At 23.4% G+C, this 17330-nt stretch overlaps 1 protein-coding gene across 5 annotated transcripts; it reads left to right on the top strand.

Moving 5' to 3' along the window:
* The first annotated feature begins 29 nt into the window (after positions 1-29).
* LOC129988449 (spermidine synthase-like) lies at positions 30-16991 on the top strand. 5 transcript variants are annotated; one of them, XM_056096680.1, is made up of 11 exons: positions 31-284; positions 3179-3212; positions 4849-4881; positions 7931-8063; positions 8959-9079; positions 10368-10460; positions 10878-11031; positions 11309-11392; positions 12049-12194; positions 13292-13414; positions 15355-16990. In XM_056096680.1, exons 4-11 carry the CDS (start codon positions 7933-7935, stop codon positions 15382-15384), a joined length of 882 nt encoding a protein of 293 aa, XP_055952655.1. In that variant the 5' UTR covers positions 31-284; positions 3179-3212; positions 4849-4881; positions 7931-7932; the 3' UTR covers positions 15385-16990. The 5 variants fall into 5 exon arrangements, with proteins under 5 accessions (XP_055952653.1, XP_055952655.1, XP_055952656.1 ...); XM_056096681.1 differs by lacking the exon at positions 31-284 and adding an exon at positions 423-571; XM_056096678.1 differs by lacking the exon at positions 4849-4881 and having other exon boundaries at positions 30-284.
* Positions 16992-17330: the final 339 nt, after the last annotated feature.

The raw sequence follows: 17330 nt of genomic DNA, 5'->3' as shown, positions 1-17330 counted from the left end.
TAGTCCGGTTTCTTCTTCAAAACAAATAATAAGAAAAGTAATGTAAAATGTCTTCTTAAATTGAAAAAATAATTTTTTCCCCTATTATTTGTTTTCTTTTTATCTCTTTCTTCACCTGCTTGTCTGATGCTATTAAACATTAAAATTTATTGAGGAATTTCTTCCCATATTAAACTTGCAGCCGCTTTGTGCAAATATTGCTTTCGGCCGTATAATACTAAAGTGGTTGAGAATTTCCTCGTAAAACATATACTTTGAAAAATTTACAAATAATGAGTATTATAGTAAGTATATTTTTATGATCAAATTTTTCAGTGTCGAAAAAAGTAATATATTTATTTATTATTCGTTTTTTTTCCCCGGAAAATTTTATCGTTAGTCGGATAAAATAAATGAACTGCCGTTTGTTATCAGTCAACTTCAAACTTTGCCCTGCGAGTTCAAATATGATAAGTATGACGAAAATTTGAGTGATTTAGCCGGCATTTAAATACCACGTGGTTTTAATTCTGAAGTGCTATAATCTTTCATTTAATTTGCGTATTCTTAAACTATCTTGTGCGCAAAAACCGTAAGTAAATTACTGTTTTTTAAATTAAGAAATCAGAATTATAATTTAAATTAGTTTAAATATGATAATAGTATTAGTCAGTATTTTGCATTAAGTAAAAATAATTTTTGCAGCATGTTTTTGTATTAATTATTTGATATCTCTAATTAAATTTTCATTTCATAAATTTGCTGAAATATCAAATTATATTTATAAACTGTTTATACTATAACTTATTCAGTTTATTGAGTTGATATATATTAAGAGGAAGAGAGAACATTGCATTTATTCGTATAGAGTATTTTATTGTTAAAATTAAATATTGATGTAAAAAATTTACATTGCTTGACATTTTTCATTTTTTTAAAAAAAATGTATAATTTATTAAATGATCTATATTAATATGTAACAAATTAATGAAATAAATTTTTAACATATTTATTATTTTTGAGATTTTTACTTTTTTTTATCCCGAAATCAATAATCAAATTAAGTAATGCCTGTGCCCTTGAAAAATAAAGTTTTATTCTTGTTATTTTTCCGGTTGGATATTAAATTCAAATTATTTTTTTCTTTTGTCAAAACTGTATATTTGACAATTAAAAATTTAATTGTTTGGAATAATAGTATCTTTTGATAAAGCAGCAACTGAATGAAAAGTAATTTAAAGAATCCATTAAATCAGACTTATTTTCTTATGTTGATGTGAATTTGTTGTAATCAATTCTATAAATAGCTAAAATTTGTTTATCTTCCTTTTGGTGATGTTGAATAAGTGACTAGGCAATATTTCTTATCTTACATGCAACAGATGAGTGTGTATTTTATTGTTCACAATATATTAATAAAGGAAATCAGTCTTAATTTCTATTTCTTCTACAAGAAACATGCCTGCAAATCAGAACTTTGAAGTATGATCCTTTTACTTCATACTTTTGTTATTACTATTTATTTGATTACTATTCTTAATTAGTATATAAATTGGATAATTCCTGTAAAAGATTATTTTTTTATTTAAGAAAAATAATTATTTAAGCATAGGATATTTTGTAACTTTTTTTTTTCTTTTTAAATTTACAAATGCTTTAGTTAATATAGATTAGAAAAATTATATTAATAATGATAAATTAATATAAATTAGAAACATTCTTCAGAAAGGTAAAATTTACCTTTTCTTACTTGCACCATTTTATTTAAGGTAGTTTTTTCAAGAATGTTTGGTTTAGTTTCTCTTAAAGATTTTTGTTCCTTAAGAATGTATTTTTTAGAAAAATGCTTCTGATATTTTTAATTTAAAACTTTCTTTCTTTCAAAATCCACAACCTTATATTCATTATTTAGTTAATATATAAAATATTATTATAACTATTATTATAATTAATAACATTTTTTGAAAGAAGAACTAAGAATGTAAATGAAGATTAATGCTGAACACAATATTTTGTCTATATTCAATAAAGTTCATAGAGCAAACTAAATTTTTTTCACAAAAAAAATTTAAAGAACAGTTTTTTTTTTTTTTAAATTCATGATTAGAAAGTGTTTTTAAAAACTAGAGAACTTTTATATATAATTAAATGATTATCCTCATTATTAAATTAAATTAAAAACAAAAAAATTCTAACTTCTATTTTTTGAAATAACTTTATATTAAAGATCTATTATATTAAATTTCTATATTTTTAGAATTTTTTTTTTGTGTACAAATGAAAGATAGCACATAATATCTGTATATCATAATATTCTGTATTTATTTCTATGATAAATAGAGATAAATACAGATTTGATGATGATATACCAATGATAGTTATCTTTTGTAAAGTTTGCTGTAGATAAATCCTTGGAAGTTTGAAGATTTTTCATCTTTCTTCCCAATGTGGTAGTAGATGTGGCAGTAGATATTAATTATGAATAAAATGCAAATTTATTGAGAAGAATTATAGAAAACAACACATGTAATAATAAAAAAAAGTACTTGTTTTTATTCTTCATATCATTCTGCTTTGAAGTAGCTTGCTTTTAGATTTTCTGGGTCCTCAACCCCTTCTTCCCTAGTCTATATTCTTAATGTAATTTCAAAAGTCTCTTAATCCCTGATTACTTAAAAAAAAAAAAAAAAAAAAGATTGTTGGAAGAAAATTCATTTGTAAATTAAGCAGCATTTATGACACTGCTTCATAATATAGAAACTTCTCTGACAACTGTAAAACTTTAAAAATGCTTTTCCCCCCCATAAAGGTTTATAATATCTTTTCATTTATGATTGAATTTTATCATCAAATACATGTCAAAAATTGATTCAGATTCATTATAGGCACATAAGAAAATGAAAGATAAATGAGAAAGAACTAGGTGTGTTATTTGTTATAATTTATTAGATTAGTTATACCAGATGGCTTTCTGAATTTTTCCTTGACAAAGCCAATGGAAAAACTAATTCCAAAATTTTCATGATCCCTAAAGTCATTTATGCAATCCTACTTAAGATTGTAATTAATGTTTTAAAAATCTGGCATTAAATCTTAAAAAAAAAAAAAAAAAAAAAAAAAAAATCTATTTTCACTGTTTTTGCATTTTTTATTTTGTAATTTTAAACTTTTTATAGAAAAACAATATACTCTCTTTTAGGCTGATTATTCTGTTCCACATTCAATTCAGTTTGGTAAGTATATCATTTTCTTAAAAAAAATTTCCTTTAAAATTTAATGTAGAAACATTGGGTGAACTTATATGTCAGCATGTTTTATTTTTTTAAAATTTTATTAGAAAGGAAGATATATTAAATTATATTTGTACTGATATATCAAATTATATTTGTTAATTTTTTTTACATAATAATGTCATTTACTGTTGAATAAATTATAGCAGAAAATTTTTGAATCTACCAAAAAGGAAAAAATTTTTTCATAAATTACTCTTCTCTTAAGTACAAAGTAAGTTCTCTTAAGTCTCTCTTACTCTTTACAAAGCTATAATAGTACTATTCATGATTGTTGGAAATTCAATAAGTTTGATGATTCTTTTTTCTAAAATTTTGTATATATTAATAAAAAAAATAGTCCCTGAAAATGGCTTTAAATATTCTTAATGATGAAAGAATATATTAAAAAGAATATATAATCATAAAATTCAATCATCAAGAATATCATAAAAAAAAGCAAAAAAGTTTTTTTAACCTGATTTTTAGTGATTCTTTCTCGCATAATACAGAAATAATATTTAAAAAATCACTGCTATTAAATTCAAAATGCAAATTAAGGCCAAATTGTGTATTTAAATAATTTTTATTAATATTTCAAAGATATAATTTATGATCAAGTAATCAAAAATTAAACAAATTTGAAAAATAATTTAGAACATTTTTTATGCAAATAAGCATCTGATGATTATGATGCATTTATAAAAATTTATAACTATTTTTACAAATCTTTGTGAATATTTGTTGTGATCAATATGTTTTAGAAACTGGATCCAAATACCAAAATTCTTGCATTTCAGCAATTTTTCTGAATTCTTTCAAGGTATTATTCTTTTTTACAAATGACTTTCAGAAGTCTTCAAAAAGTAATCCATGATCATGTCATTATAGATTCATGTTAGATTTTTAGGTATTTTTTTTCTACTTAATTTTAGCCAAAATAATAAAAAATATCCCAAATACTACAACCTCCTGATGAAATGCTTTTAATTCCTTGTCAACTTCAGTATTTAAGATTACTACTCTTGGTGCATATGCATATATTTGGTAGCTGCAGAGTTAATGAAAAAAAAGGAAAGTTTCACAACTAAATTTATGTTTATGACAAAGCTATTAAGCTGTGTAGACGCATAAACAAAAGCAATTTTTATTTATAGAATAGTTAGTTGAGTCGTCTTAGTTTTGATGCAACTTTTATTAACAAGGCTATGGAAGATTGTATAAAGTAATTGATTATGTTAATTGATCTTTAACTGCTTCAATATCCCAAACGAGCTTAAAGGAGAATTTTTTTCCAACTTTTTTGTCAATAAATACATTTTTTCCCTTTAAAATCAATGCTATGCTTGCATCAAATTTCCACTGACTGTTTATTTGGACCTAATTTATCCTAATATTAGTTTAAAGGGAAGGAAGCGAGGAATAAAAGTTTCTTTTAGGAGTACTTCTGCACTTATAATACTCATAAGATGAATCTCACTTTCATAGAAATAGTTATACATATTTCTGTTTTCTCAAATATTTTCACATTTAACCTGGAGATTCATAAAAGTAATACTAAGTTTTAAATCTTTATGTTAAAGTTATGGGTTTATTTCAGATTGCCACAAGCTCTGCCTATAATGTTAATTAGGTGAGTTTTGTAGTTAGCCTTAAGCATGCAATTAACTTAACCTGAGCCTGTATGCTTGCATGAGAATGGCAATACCGATTGCATTTGTTATGGCTGTTTGTTGCCTGCTTAATTCTTTAATTATACCAATCACTGCTCATTTGCAAGTATTCATTTCAATTTTTCTTATGCATCCATCACATATTTTAATACTCACTCCAATCATTTCTAATGACTAATATATTTTTTATCATTTTTATATTTTTAAATATATTTTATTTTTGTTGACATTAGTGAATATATGACTTTTTAAAGAAATAGTTTAATATTTATATATGTCAAATGAATTTTGTTTTTATTTTTTTTGTTCACTAACTTCTATATATTACTTAATAAAATGTGCTATGCTTTGCTATTAAAATTTGAAAATTCTATTATATATGAAAATTATATGCGCTAATTTTTTGGTCTTCATGTTTAATATTAAAATAGTTAAAAAAAAAAAAAAAACTCTAATTAAATAAGGTCTAATATTCAAAACTGTAATTCAAAATTCTGGGAAATTTTCTAGTGTCTGAATTGCTTTCTGTTGAACAATGTATTTATATCCATTTCTTGTTCTTTGAACAAGAAATGTAAAAACATGTTTATGTCTTGTTTTTGATCAAAGTCAGAATCATGTCTATTTATATCTTTATAGATTCACTTAAGGAATAACTATTATATGTTTGTTACAGATTTCTTTATGTGATGAATATTAAATATTTCATCAAAACTAAATATTTCTTGTCAAACTGGTTGTTTCTTTAGTTAGGAATGCTTTTCACTTGACAATTACCATTTTTTTTAAAAAAATCATTACCTTCTTTTTGTGTCAGATTATATGATAAAGGTCTGTAATAACATTCTGTGTGTGAATGCTGCCTTTTCCATTGCTTATTGAAGGATTTGTGAGGTCTCATGAATTTTCAGTGTAATTATTTAAGTTCATTAATAATTACAAGTTCAAGTAAGGTAATTAATACTTGAGTTTCAGTTTGAATAAATTAAATATTAAGATGCTAAAACTGTAGCTGCTCTTAGAATTATCACTGAAATAATGCAATGAAATAACTATTGAACCCTGTCACATTAAGTTGTATTCATTGCATTCTTTTTTATTGCCTTATTTGAATTTTATGTTTAAGATCTTATATTTAATTTTTCTTTGATTAAAATTTTTTACTGTAATTTGTGGTTTAAAAAATAATAAAGTTTTCCTTCATTATGATTTTTATTTTTTAAAGTTTATGTTTGTAAATTTTATGTTCAGAATAAAATACTAAACTGAGTGAATCCTACAAAGCATTAGTTTTGTTATTCTAAATATTAGTGTACATGTTATTATACTGTAATTGTGATTTAATAGAGACCTTCACTTATAGTGTCACAATAGAGACCTTCAATTATTACATAGAAAATTACTATTTATAAAATAACAGGTGTCCTATTTTATGAAATATATAATTCTCTCTCTCTCTCCTTTTTTAAATACTCATTCAATTTTGTTGGCAGGTTTGTAATTTTTTTTTATCAGTTTTATCTGTAAATTTTGTGTGTTAAGTTATGCAGCTTGTTTAATTATTTGTAAAGAATGCATCTTATGATACTGAAGATTATTAAATAATTAAAATGTTAATAATATATGAGGATATGGATTCAAATTGCAAATGTTCTTTAGAAGCTCTAATTGTAATTTATATCTATAATTTGCAATTCGTATAAAATTTATTTCCCTAAAAAAAAAAAAAACTGAATTGCTGAAAATGGCAAGAATTAAAAGTAAATGAATAGAAATATTTTTTAAAACTAATTTGATACTGCAGTTATATTTGTTAGATCATTTTATTTGTATGAATGGAATTTCACAATGTAGGTTTCATGAAAACTTTCAATTTTCCCTAAGCATTTAATGTTTTTATCCTACTTCAATTATTTGTTATTACTTGTTTTTATTTTATAATAGGTCTTAAAATAGTCCAACTAATTAATCAAAATTTAAAGTTCATTGTTTTCATTTTTGTATTGAATTCCCCTCTTTCTTTTCCTTGTTTCCTGGATTTTGATTAATTTGTTTTTTAGATGTGAAAAAAACCCAATTTTGCTGTAAAAAAATTTTATTTTTGTAAATAGCAGTACACGTTTCAGATTTTTCATGATTTTCTTACTGAAACTTAATAATCCAAAAATTGCTGCTTCAATATTAAGTATTAAAAATATAAAGATGTTTAAATTGCTTTCAATCTTCTCCAGCACCTTGAAAAGTTTCAATAACTAAATCATGACTTTTCAAGATTGTTGATTCTGTATTTGTTAAAATTTCATACTTTTGTTATTGCATCTTTATATTGTATCACATTTTCTACATCTATTTTTAGGCAGAACTTCTTTTTCACATATAAAGCTTTCAGTTTAAAGACTCGCTACAAGAAATCTATAACTACATTGAATTCAAAGTACAAATTTCACTCATAAATAGAAAAGGAATTTGTAGAACAAAAGCTAAAAATAACATGTGATTCACCGACAAGTATTTCTTTCTTTTTTTGTAAATAATTTGTAAGAATTTCTCTTGCACTAAAAGTGAATGAAATATTGTTTTCTCATGTATCTTTTTTCTTATGAATGAAAATGATATTTTTTTAAGCTACAGTTGATACAATATTTTTATATGAAAATTTTTTGTTTGATGTATAGAATTTTTTATTCAATATATAGAAATTGTCTTTCTGCAGAAAACCCAAGATTCTTAAAGAAGCAGGTTTGATATATATAGAGATTTTGGGGTCTGAAAGTTCAATATTGGGGTGCTCCTGTATTTATTGCATTTTGCTGTATACAGTTATTTAAAAATTTTGTCTGTACATGTAATCAGCTTTAAAAGAACAAGATCTATTGAAACTGGGACTTAAATTTTATAGGTTCATTTTGTTTTATTAATTCTTCATGTCTACAATTTAAAGAATAAAACGTATGAATATGTTTATTGATAATTAAACAGTTAATTTCTTTTATTACAAATGCTTTGTAGGTATGGATGCTTTCAAAAAAGGATGGTTCACTGAAACAGGTACATTAAATGGAGATCAAGCAATATCTATTGAAGTAAAGAATATTTTATATCACGAAAAATCAAAATATCAGGATATTCTTGTATTTGATAGGTAAGTCTTCAATCAAACATTTTTTAATTGCTTTATAAAATGGATTAGGTAAAGAAACAAAAAATACAATATCCAATAAAATAATAACAATAGCATTTATTTTCTTGTTATTTTTACTAACAAAGAATGTTAAAGGAACAATTATTCCTTTGAATATGATTATATTCATAAATTGAAAATTTATTGAAAAGAAGTTTAACTTAATTCTATTCATAGCCAGTGCAATCATTGCTTTTTGAATATTTTCATGCATTTTAAATTGTCTAGAAATTCATATATTAGAATTTTATTAAAAATTATATTCTTTTTGATTTTTTAAATGTTCATTTTTTCAGGCAAGAGTTCTTAATTTTTTTTTTCTTTTAACTTCAAAATGATATTTTTAAAAAATGAAGTTTTTTGTTAAATTAAAAATTTAAAAATAATAATTTTAAATTTAGCAAATGTACATATATAAAAAAAAGTATAGGACTGGCTCTTTTATTATATTTTTATATCAATACATTTATGATAAAAATAAATTTCTTCATCTTTTGGATGGTTGAAAATGTTAATTTAGGAATTATTCTGCAATTTCCATTATTATTGGGAGTGAAACAAATACCCCCCCCCCCTTTTTATACACATTAGACATATTTTCCTTAGAACCATAAATTGAACTCTTTTGTAGATGTTGCAAAGTATGGGAAACTGGGAAACTTCATTTGCTCTCTGTCATTACTACTTCCTTCTCTTTCATATAGAAGTAATGAACATTTCCTTGCTTTGCAGTGACCTTTTGTGAGAAATTTGCAAAGACTTTCAATAATCATGATATAAATAATATTGAATTGTTTGGTTTAAATGAAAATAGTTAATTATGCTTACTTACTTAAATATATAATTTTATTTTTAGTAACAGGTTTGGAAGGGTTTTAGTTTTGGATGATGCCATCCAGTTATCAGAATCTGATGAATTCTCCTACCAAGAAATGATAACTTTCTTACCTCTGAACTCTCATCCAAATCCTAAAAAAGTAAGCATGAAAACTAAATATTATTTTTTCTTTATGTAGTTGTACTTGCTTTTCTGCTTTAAATTTTATACATATTCCTGAATAATCTTTTAATATATCAATTGTAATGAAGAATAAGTTCATATTAAACAATGCAAAATTTATCCAATACTACTAGGGAAATTTAATTTGCTTTAAAATTCTTGATGGATTTAAATAAATCATATTAATGGAGCTCAGTACAAGTTTACATTACATATACATATTAAAAATTTTATTACTTCTTATGTACTTGAATTGAATATTTTATGATTAATATAATATTTTAAATGGAGGAATTCTACTAAATTATGAATTTTAACAGAAATAGAAATTAATTTACCACAAAAAAATCAATATAAATTTAACATGAGCTAGCAATTTTGAATAAATGTGCACATTTGCTGATATTTTAAATTCTTGTTTTAATGAAATGATTAGATATTTGTAAAAATTGAATTTCCTGAATTATGTGTAAAAACATTTAAAATATAAGAATTTGAAATTGTGAAGGATAATGTAATTGTAATATATTTAATGTAAATATTATAATGCTAATGAAGACTTCACAATAATATATTTAATGGGTAAAACTTAAGAAAAAAATTAATTAAAAACAAGTTCCAAAGCATTAGTAGAAACTCTGCTTGGTGCATCTGAAATCTTTGGGGAGTTTTTAATCTGAAACTTTCTGTCAATTTTGTGAAATTTTGTTATTATATCTTCTGGATGCTACTTCAGTTCTTTCAGTAATATTTCAATAAAATTAGTATGACCCTTTGTATTAATACAGAATACTAATGGGATATACATGTTTATATGCTTCAAACAGTTTTATTTACAGGCCAAAAGGTATAATTTTTAGAAAAATACTAAAATTAATTTATACTTCACTACATTATTTAATAAAATTATTTACCTTTTTGATTCCCAAAAAAATAATTCTTCATTCTACAGTAATTTTACATTTATATTTCTATTCACTGACAATGTAAGATTCAAAATGTCATAATTGGTATTGGGCTGATATGTTGATGGGACAAAATCTGAGACAATAATCAATTTTTAGATAATATTTTTACTTTACCTGAAATACTAATGTCTATATATGTATATAATATATTTAATATTTACTTCTTGGTTCTTTTTTCTTGCTTTTAATTAATTCTAAAACTTGAATAAAAAATGTTGTTATAGAGAGATGTATTACAAATTTCTTAGAGTAAACTTTTCTCAGTCAATATTGTTTTTTTTTTTTTTTTTTTGGTAGGTTTTGATTATCGGAGGTGGTGATGGTGGAGCTGTTAGGGAAGCTGTTAAACATCCTTTGGTTGAATCTGTTACCATGTGTGAAATTGATGAAGTAAATAAATTGTATAAATATATTAAATCTTTTGATGATAGATTGGTCTAGAATTTGATTTTATGCAATTACATGATTTATGAATAAAAAAATCTCGATAAATCCATATATTAATGTCATTCATGTAATTGAAAAATATTTTTATAATTGTCTGAATTTATGATATATAAATTTTATGTTTCATAATAATTTTTTCCTTAAACTTTGAACTATTAATTTTTTCATTGATTCTTTTTCTGTTCAAATCAAAACAATAGATAAATTTGAATATTCTTCCTTTAGTTAAAAAACTCGATTCTATTTAAAATTAATTTTTTTATGGAGTATATAAATATTTTTTGTATTATTACATATACTGTTGTAAACTGGTTTTGTATTATTTGTTATTATATTGTAAGTGTTATATATTTGTTCCAGAAAGTGATTGAAGTATCCAAGAAATATCTACCTTTTATGGCCAAAGGTTTTGATAGCCCAAAACTTACTTTATACATTGGAGATGGTGCACAGTTTATGAGAAACCATCAACATGAATTTGATATTATAATCACAGATTCATCTGATCCAAAAGGTAATGAGAATATATGTTCCTGTAATATTATACAATTAAGTTCTACTTTATGAGTTCCTTTTTAAATCTTCAAATATAGTTATATTTTATATAATATTGCTTAGTACTCATGCTTTTAGTATTAATAAATTTAGTATAATAAAAATAGCTTTAAAAATACAATTGATAATGATAGACTTTGAACTAACATGTAAACTTTCTGGTAAAAATTATTAAGAATTCATATGGAAATCATATAATGCTTTAAATCCTCAGTGGTTTCCTTAATTTGTTATAGGTCCAGCTGTTTGCCTTTTTCAGAAACCTTATTATGAATCATTAAAAAAAGCTCTTAGACCAGGAGGAATTATTTGTTCTCAAGGTATGGAATAACTTTTTCTTTTCTTTATTTTTGCATAATTTTCTTGTACATTTTTTTTGTATAATTTATTAAATTTAACTTTCTGCATTTAATTTAGGCATGTAGGAAATGAAAATTCTTTCAACTCTGAAGATTAAATAAAATAAGAATACACATGATTAGAAAAGAATTATTTTGAGAAAGCAAATTAATTGAAATTATATATACATACATATGTATCAGTTTATTTTTAGGATAAATAGAAAATACAGGTTCTTTTTTATATTACTAAATCAAACTTAATTTATATATGTATTTGAATTTTGAGAAACGGAAGAGTTTAATAACTTAATGGGTTGTTGTAGTGAAAAATAAATCTAACTGTTAAAATTTTGTTTTTATTTCACTAATGGAAATGTTTGAAAATTTATGTATCTATATCATATTAATATGCTGAATTATTTGAAATGAAGTCTTTTTTTTTCTTTATGAAATTATTTTAAGCATTTTTGAAAGTTAGATCAATGTCATTGCATAGCTTGCTTGTGTTACAAAATATATTGATATTTTGAAATGACAACATTACATGGCAATATTTATCTTTTGATATTGATCAAAATTATTTTTAGAACTAAAGTTCTCTGAGTGGAAGTGCATAATAATGTTCTTATTTATAGGTGAATCATTCTGGTTTGATAGGAAGCTGTTGTCAGAAATGATAAAAATGTGCAAGACAATCTTTCCTGTTGTTGATTATGGTTCATCATATGTTCCTTCATATCCTGGAGGCCAAATTGGGTATTTATGTTGTTCAACTTCTCCAGTAAGTATTTTTACTTAACTTTTATTGAAGAATACAAACAAAATTTTATGTTGTTGAATTTTTTTACTTTTAAACTGTTAATTTTTTCTTCAGAATTGTAATCATATCAATGAATACAATATTTTATCATGTATTTCAATAATTGCATTTTGATTATTAAAATTTGTTCTACTTTGTGTGACTTGATTATTGCAAAATTAATCTCAATTCATTTATATTATTTCGTACATAATAAATAAAGCAATAATAATGTTAATTAAAATGTTTTTTCCTGTGTAATTTTGTTTCTATATTTATTTTTGATCCTGGTAATTTTAAATCCATGGTTTCATATATAAATTAATTTCTTTCTTTCCTTTGGGTAATTATTCTATTATAAAAATTATGTAAACAGTTTTCCTTAGTAGAAATTTATTTATAATTATATAGAAAGTAGACATGTGCAATATAATATAAAATATTTTTTGTAATTAAAACTTTTAAATTTTTCAATATTTAATTTCAAAACTTGTCTATATAGTAAGGAAATAATATTAAAAAAACTCACTTTAATTATGTTTTCAATAAGAAAATTCAAATTTTATTGAGTGTTCTCAATAATTTTGGTTATTAGAGATATTTTAATTAATTTATTAAAGTGAACATAATAGTATATGTTTGGGAAATTCTGCATTGCACTGAAATAATGAAGACCTCAATAGTTTTTAATTATATGCTATATTTGTGGACTCTGATATATGCTAAATCTACTATGGTGGTTGAGATTTTCTCTTATTGGTTTGGTTTGGAAGTTATGAGGGAGGAATACTGATTCGGATGTCACAAACAATATTACAACTACAATTCAAAATTACAAGATATGTCCCACTATGTTATGTTGTCTTAAATTATGACAAAATGTAACATTATTAGACTGAAATGTATATAAATTAATAGTGTATAATCTATTCTGAAAGCTAAAATAATGTTCATTATTATATTCATTATTTTTAAAAATTTTTAATTTGAAAAGTTGTTAAAATAAGAAATGAAGTGGTAGGATTAAATGCATGTGTTTTTCTTGAAATATTTAATAGACTTATTTATTTCTTTTTAAGGATACCAATTTCAGGCAGCCACTGAACAGATTTTCAAAGGAGACACTTAAAGAGCTTAATCTGAAATATTATACTCCTGATACCCACCAAGCTGCGTTTGCTTTGCCATTGTCAATTGCAGAAGTAAGTATTGGGCTACTTCTAAATAAAGCATTATTAATATCTACAAAACTAATTAATTGATATATAGTATATAAGTAATTATATATATGTATATCAATTCTATTTATCTATATTTCATTTTTTTCTAATACTTATTAAGTATGCAATACATTGTACACTTGGCCTGATAAGGCTCAATTTTTAACATTTATTAGATCCAGTTTTTGTATAAAACAGCCATTGCTTTACTGGATTTCAAATAGATAGCTAAAATCAGTTTTAACTTATGTTTTTGTTCTTTAAACTGTAGATTCTGACCCATATAGTTATTTTGGATTTTCAGAACATATTTTTTTATATTTTGTTTTCCTCCTCACTTACATGCATAATTCACATCTTAAAATTTTTGCTTCTCTAATGGGTTTACTGAACATTTTTATAATCAAGCATGGTTAGAAAGTGAAAATAGAGTAAGAAGCCATAGTTGAAATAATTTTCTCTTGTAATTAAATTTGGAAAATAAGTTGTCTTTGATAATGTGAAAGTTCGATCAAAGCAGAATAATCGTTGGATTTTGTGAAATAAAATATTGAATTTAAGTTTCACTTTAACTTCCAAGTTTTACACATTTTTGTTTCTCATCTTGCAGAATCTACATGTACCTAAAATAAATGCTGTCTGAGCTAAATTTTGAGTAAAGAATCTCATTTTGAAATTATATAATGTATTAAAATACCATCTTTTTTTCCTATTTGGTCTTACATTTAACAAATTAATCTTAATTCCTGCTGAAAATTTCTTTCTTTAAAAGCACGAAGACAATAAAGAAAAATCGTTTAAAGAATTTATTGTCTCTTTCATTCCTAGAAAAAGTATTTTATATTTTTTGAACATAACAAACACTTCGCATGATTTCAGCAAAAACTTAAAGGCTTAGTTTGATTTTTATTTAACAAAATTTGTTTGATGTTTAGTGAACAAAAATTTCAAAAACATATTCTGTTATACATTCCATTTTAAAACTAAATTTGCTAATTCTGATCATGCCTTTTAACTCGGTAATGTTTATGAAATAAACAATTTTTCTTTTGATTATCCTAAATACGCACATACATAATAAAATATAAATAACTTCTACATTCCAAAAATTTCCACCTGCCAAATATAATTAAAAATGTGATATAATTTTTAAGTAACATTCTGTGCAATTGCTTTAATTAATACAATATATATATATATATATATATATATATATATATATATATATATTTATATTCTTCAAAAATAGCATTAAGTTTTTGAATTTCAAAAAAATAATTATCATTTAGTAATTATGTATCAAATTAATGAATAATATAACTAATGATTAAAAAAAAGATTGCATTCAGTTGTATTATAGTTTTTTTTTTATGAATGTAAACTTTGAATGAAAAATACAATATTGTAGTTACAATAAAATTTTATGGAGATTACCATTTCATGTGAATAGCTATACTTATTTATTATCTATTTGATTTTTTATAGAATTATTATTCGAGTGAAGTATACATGATGGAAACACTGACTTAATAAAAATAAATACATATATTTAAGGAAAATGCTAATTATGTAAGATTAATTTTTAATTAAATTTTTTAAAACTTTTTCTTACTGAGCACTTACTACCCAAGAAGTAACAACATGCCAAATTCGATAGCTTTAGGTCCAATGATGTTGTTTGCAGATTGTCATGGACAAGTTTTAATCATGTATATCTCATGGTGCAGTTTACAAACAGTATACCAGCCTATGAACATTATCATATTAATTTCTTAAATTCTATGATTTTTCTTTTTAAATATGGGGTAGTAAGGATTGTGAGAAATGATTCAGATGGATGTATGGATAAGAATATATATATTTGTTACATGCATTATTTATGTTTCAAAATTCCTTTTAAAGATTTTTTTTTCTTTTTTTAGGAACTAGGATTAGAATGGGAGGTTAAGTAAAAAAAAAAAACTTACACTTACAAGTGTAAATGAAAGAAGGTTGTATAATAGAGCTATGAAATACTGTAGTGTTGGGCTTAGCCGAAGTATTGGTAGACGCAAATTTATTTTTAGCCAAAAATATTATCTCTATTTTGCTCTGTGATTTACAAATTTGCTTAAAATATTTTCATCTAGAGAACAGGCATTTTGTCATCCTGTATTTTATATTTATTCTTGTACAGATGAAGATATAGTTTTATAAGTATCCATACAATTAATGACATTTTGAAATTTATCAGTTCAACTTTTTCTTCCTTTCTTGTAAAATTAATATTTTACTATGAGATATTTTTCATGATAATTTAAATACATTTTTTTTTATGGAAAATTATTACCATTTTCTTACTAGTTAGGTACATACTTAATGTTAGAAGTCTGTTATAAAATCAAATATTTTGTACGCATTAATAAAAATATACTCTAAAATTAAGAAAGCAGATAAATTTTATAATTTAACAAATTGATGGTCCTGAAATTAAATGGTTGTTTGAAATATGTATGGGGTAAATGAAGCTCTTTGTGAATCATGGCTTTTTTAATGTAAGTGATCAATTAGTTTGATTATCGAGTAAAAAATTTGCGTTCTTGAATATTTAAGAATAATTTAATTACTCACAAATGAAATTTTTCTTTGAAGTTAAATTCATTAGATAATTTTACATTATTTCCTTTTTTAAGTTTATAAAATTGTTTCAGAAAATTAAACAGAACTGGATATGATGGAATGTTAATCCATCAGTTGTGAATATGAAAGTCGGGTATGAATCAAATCATAATCATTACTTACAAAATATTTGATTTTAAAAGAAATTCACTTGCTTTACTTTATTGTGATAAAGATGGTCCTATGTATTTAAACATATTTATAAAATAATATTGTCAATTGTTCTTAGTATCTTTAAGAATATGCATAAATTCGGATATTTTTCTAACATACTTTTACACTGTTATTATTTTATTTTTGAGTCACAAAGATATTCTAATAAAGATGCCACTTAATTTAGATAGAACTTTACATTTTTGTATGCAAGATATTTTTTCTCCCCTCATTTTAATCAATTGAAACTGATGTGTTTTAAGACACAATTTTTTTATAAAGTCATCTAGAAAACAGGCTACATTTTATAAAATAACAGTGATGTTATAAAAGTGACCTTGAATTGAAATTTATCTGCATAAATGTATAAAGGTTACAAAATAGCTCAAATTTAATCATACCCTTCATTTGTTTGGCTCAATTTAAATGCTTTTTTCAATTATTAAACATATGTTTTATATTATTTGTATAATTTCATGTTGAAAAGCCTGGATTTTTAAAAAAAATTAATCTTGTGATGAAAATGTCAATTTTCCTTCTAATTATTGAATATTTTATACATATATTTCTTTTGTTGCACAATTATTTAAATTCAGGGTATATTTGTTTTCAGCACATTATCTAATGCTGGTATTTTCATGTATTAAAGCTTTTATTTTTATTGATAGTTCCATATTTTATTGCCTTGAAACAAGCATAATTTTTTTGGAATAATTTCTTGCTGGGATACTTTTTATTTTTTAATAAAATTCAGTTCCTAAACATGTCTATTTGTTTATTTATTATTATAATATAAAAAACATACATTACTAATATTCCAGATAACAAAAAATAAATTGGTTAAATAAAAATATCAAATGGGAAAAGTTGCCAGCTTGACTATACACCGTAACCACTTAAAAAAAATAATCTATTCCAATAATAATGTGAATTATAGACAGATTATTCAACCACTTTGTTGAAAGTGGATATGGAGGAAACTATTATTAAATTTTGTCTTGAAGTTAACAAAAATTCATTTATAATGAAGGAAAATGCAAGCAATTTCAATAAATATCTATATTTGAACTTGACTGTGATATCTCTG

This window comes from Argiope bruennichi, chromosome 10 (genome assembly GCF_947563725.1).
Source record: "Argiope bruennichi chromosome 10, qqArgBrue1.1, whole genome shotgun sequence".
Lineage (NCBI taxonomy): Eukaryota > Metazoa > Arthropoda > Arachnida > Araneae > Araneidae > Argiope > Argiope bruennichi.
The sequence above is the reverse complement of the archived record's forward strand: the minus strand, read 5'-3'. Positions and strand labels throughout refer to the sequence as shown.

Bases quoted from the DNA above. Each gene is read 5' to 3' on its own strand.
- LOC129988449 (XM_056096677.1), top strand. From the start codon at position 1,438: ATGCCTGCAAATCAGAACTTTGAA. The intron at 8,064-8,958 runs GTAAGTCTTCAA...TTTTATTTTTAG, and splicing joins GATATTCTTGTATTTGATAG to TAACAGGTTTGGAAGGGTTT. The intron at 12,195-13,291 runs GTAAGTATTTTT...TTTCTTTTTAAG, and splicing joins TATGTTGTTCAACTTCTCCA to GATACCAATTTCAGGCAGCC.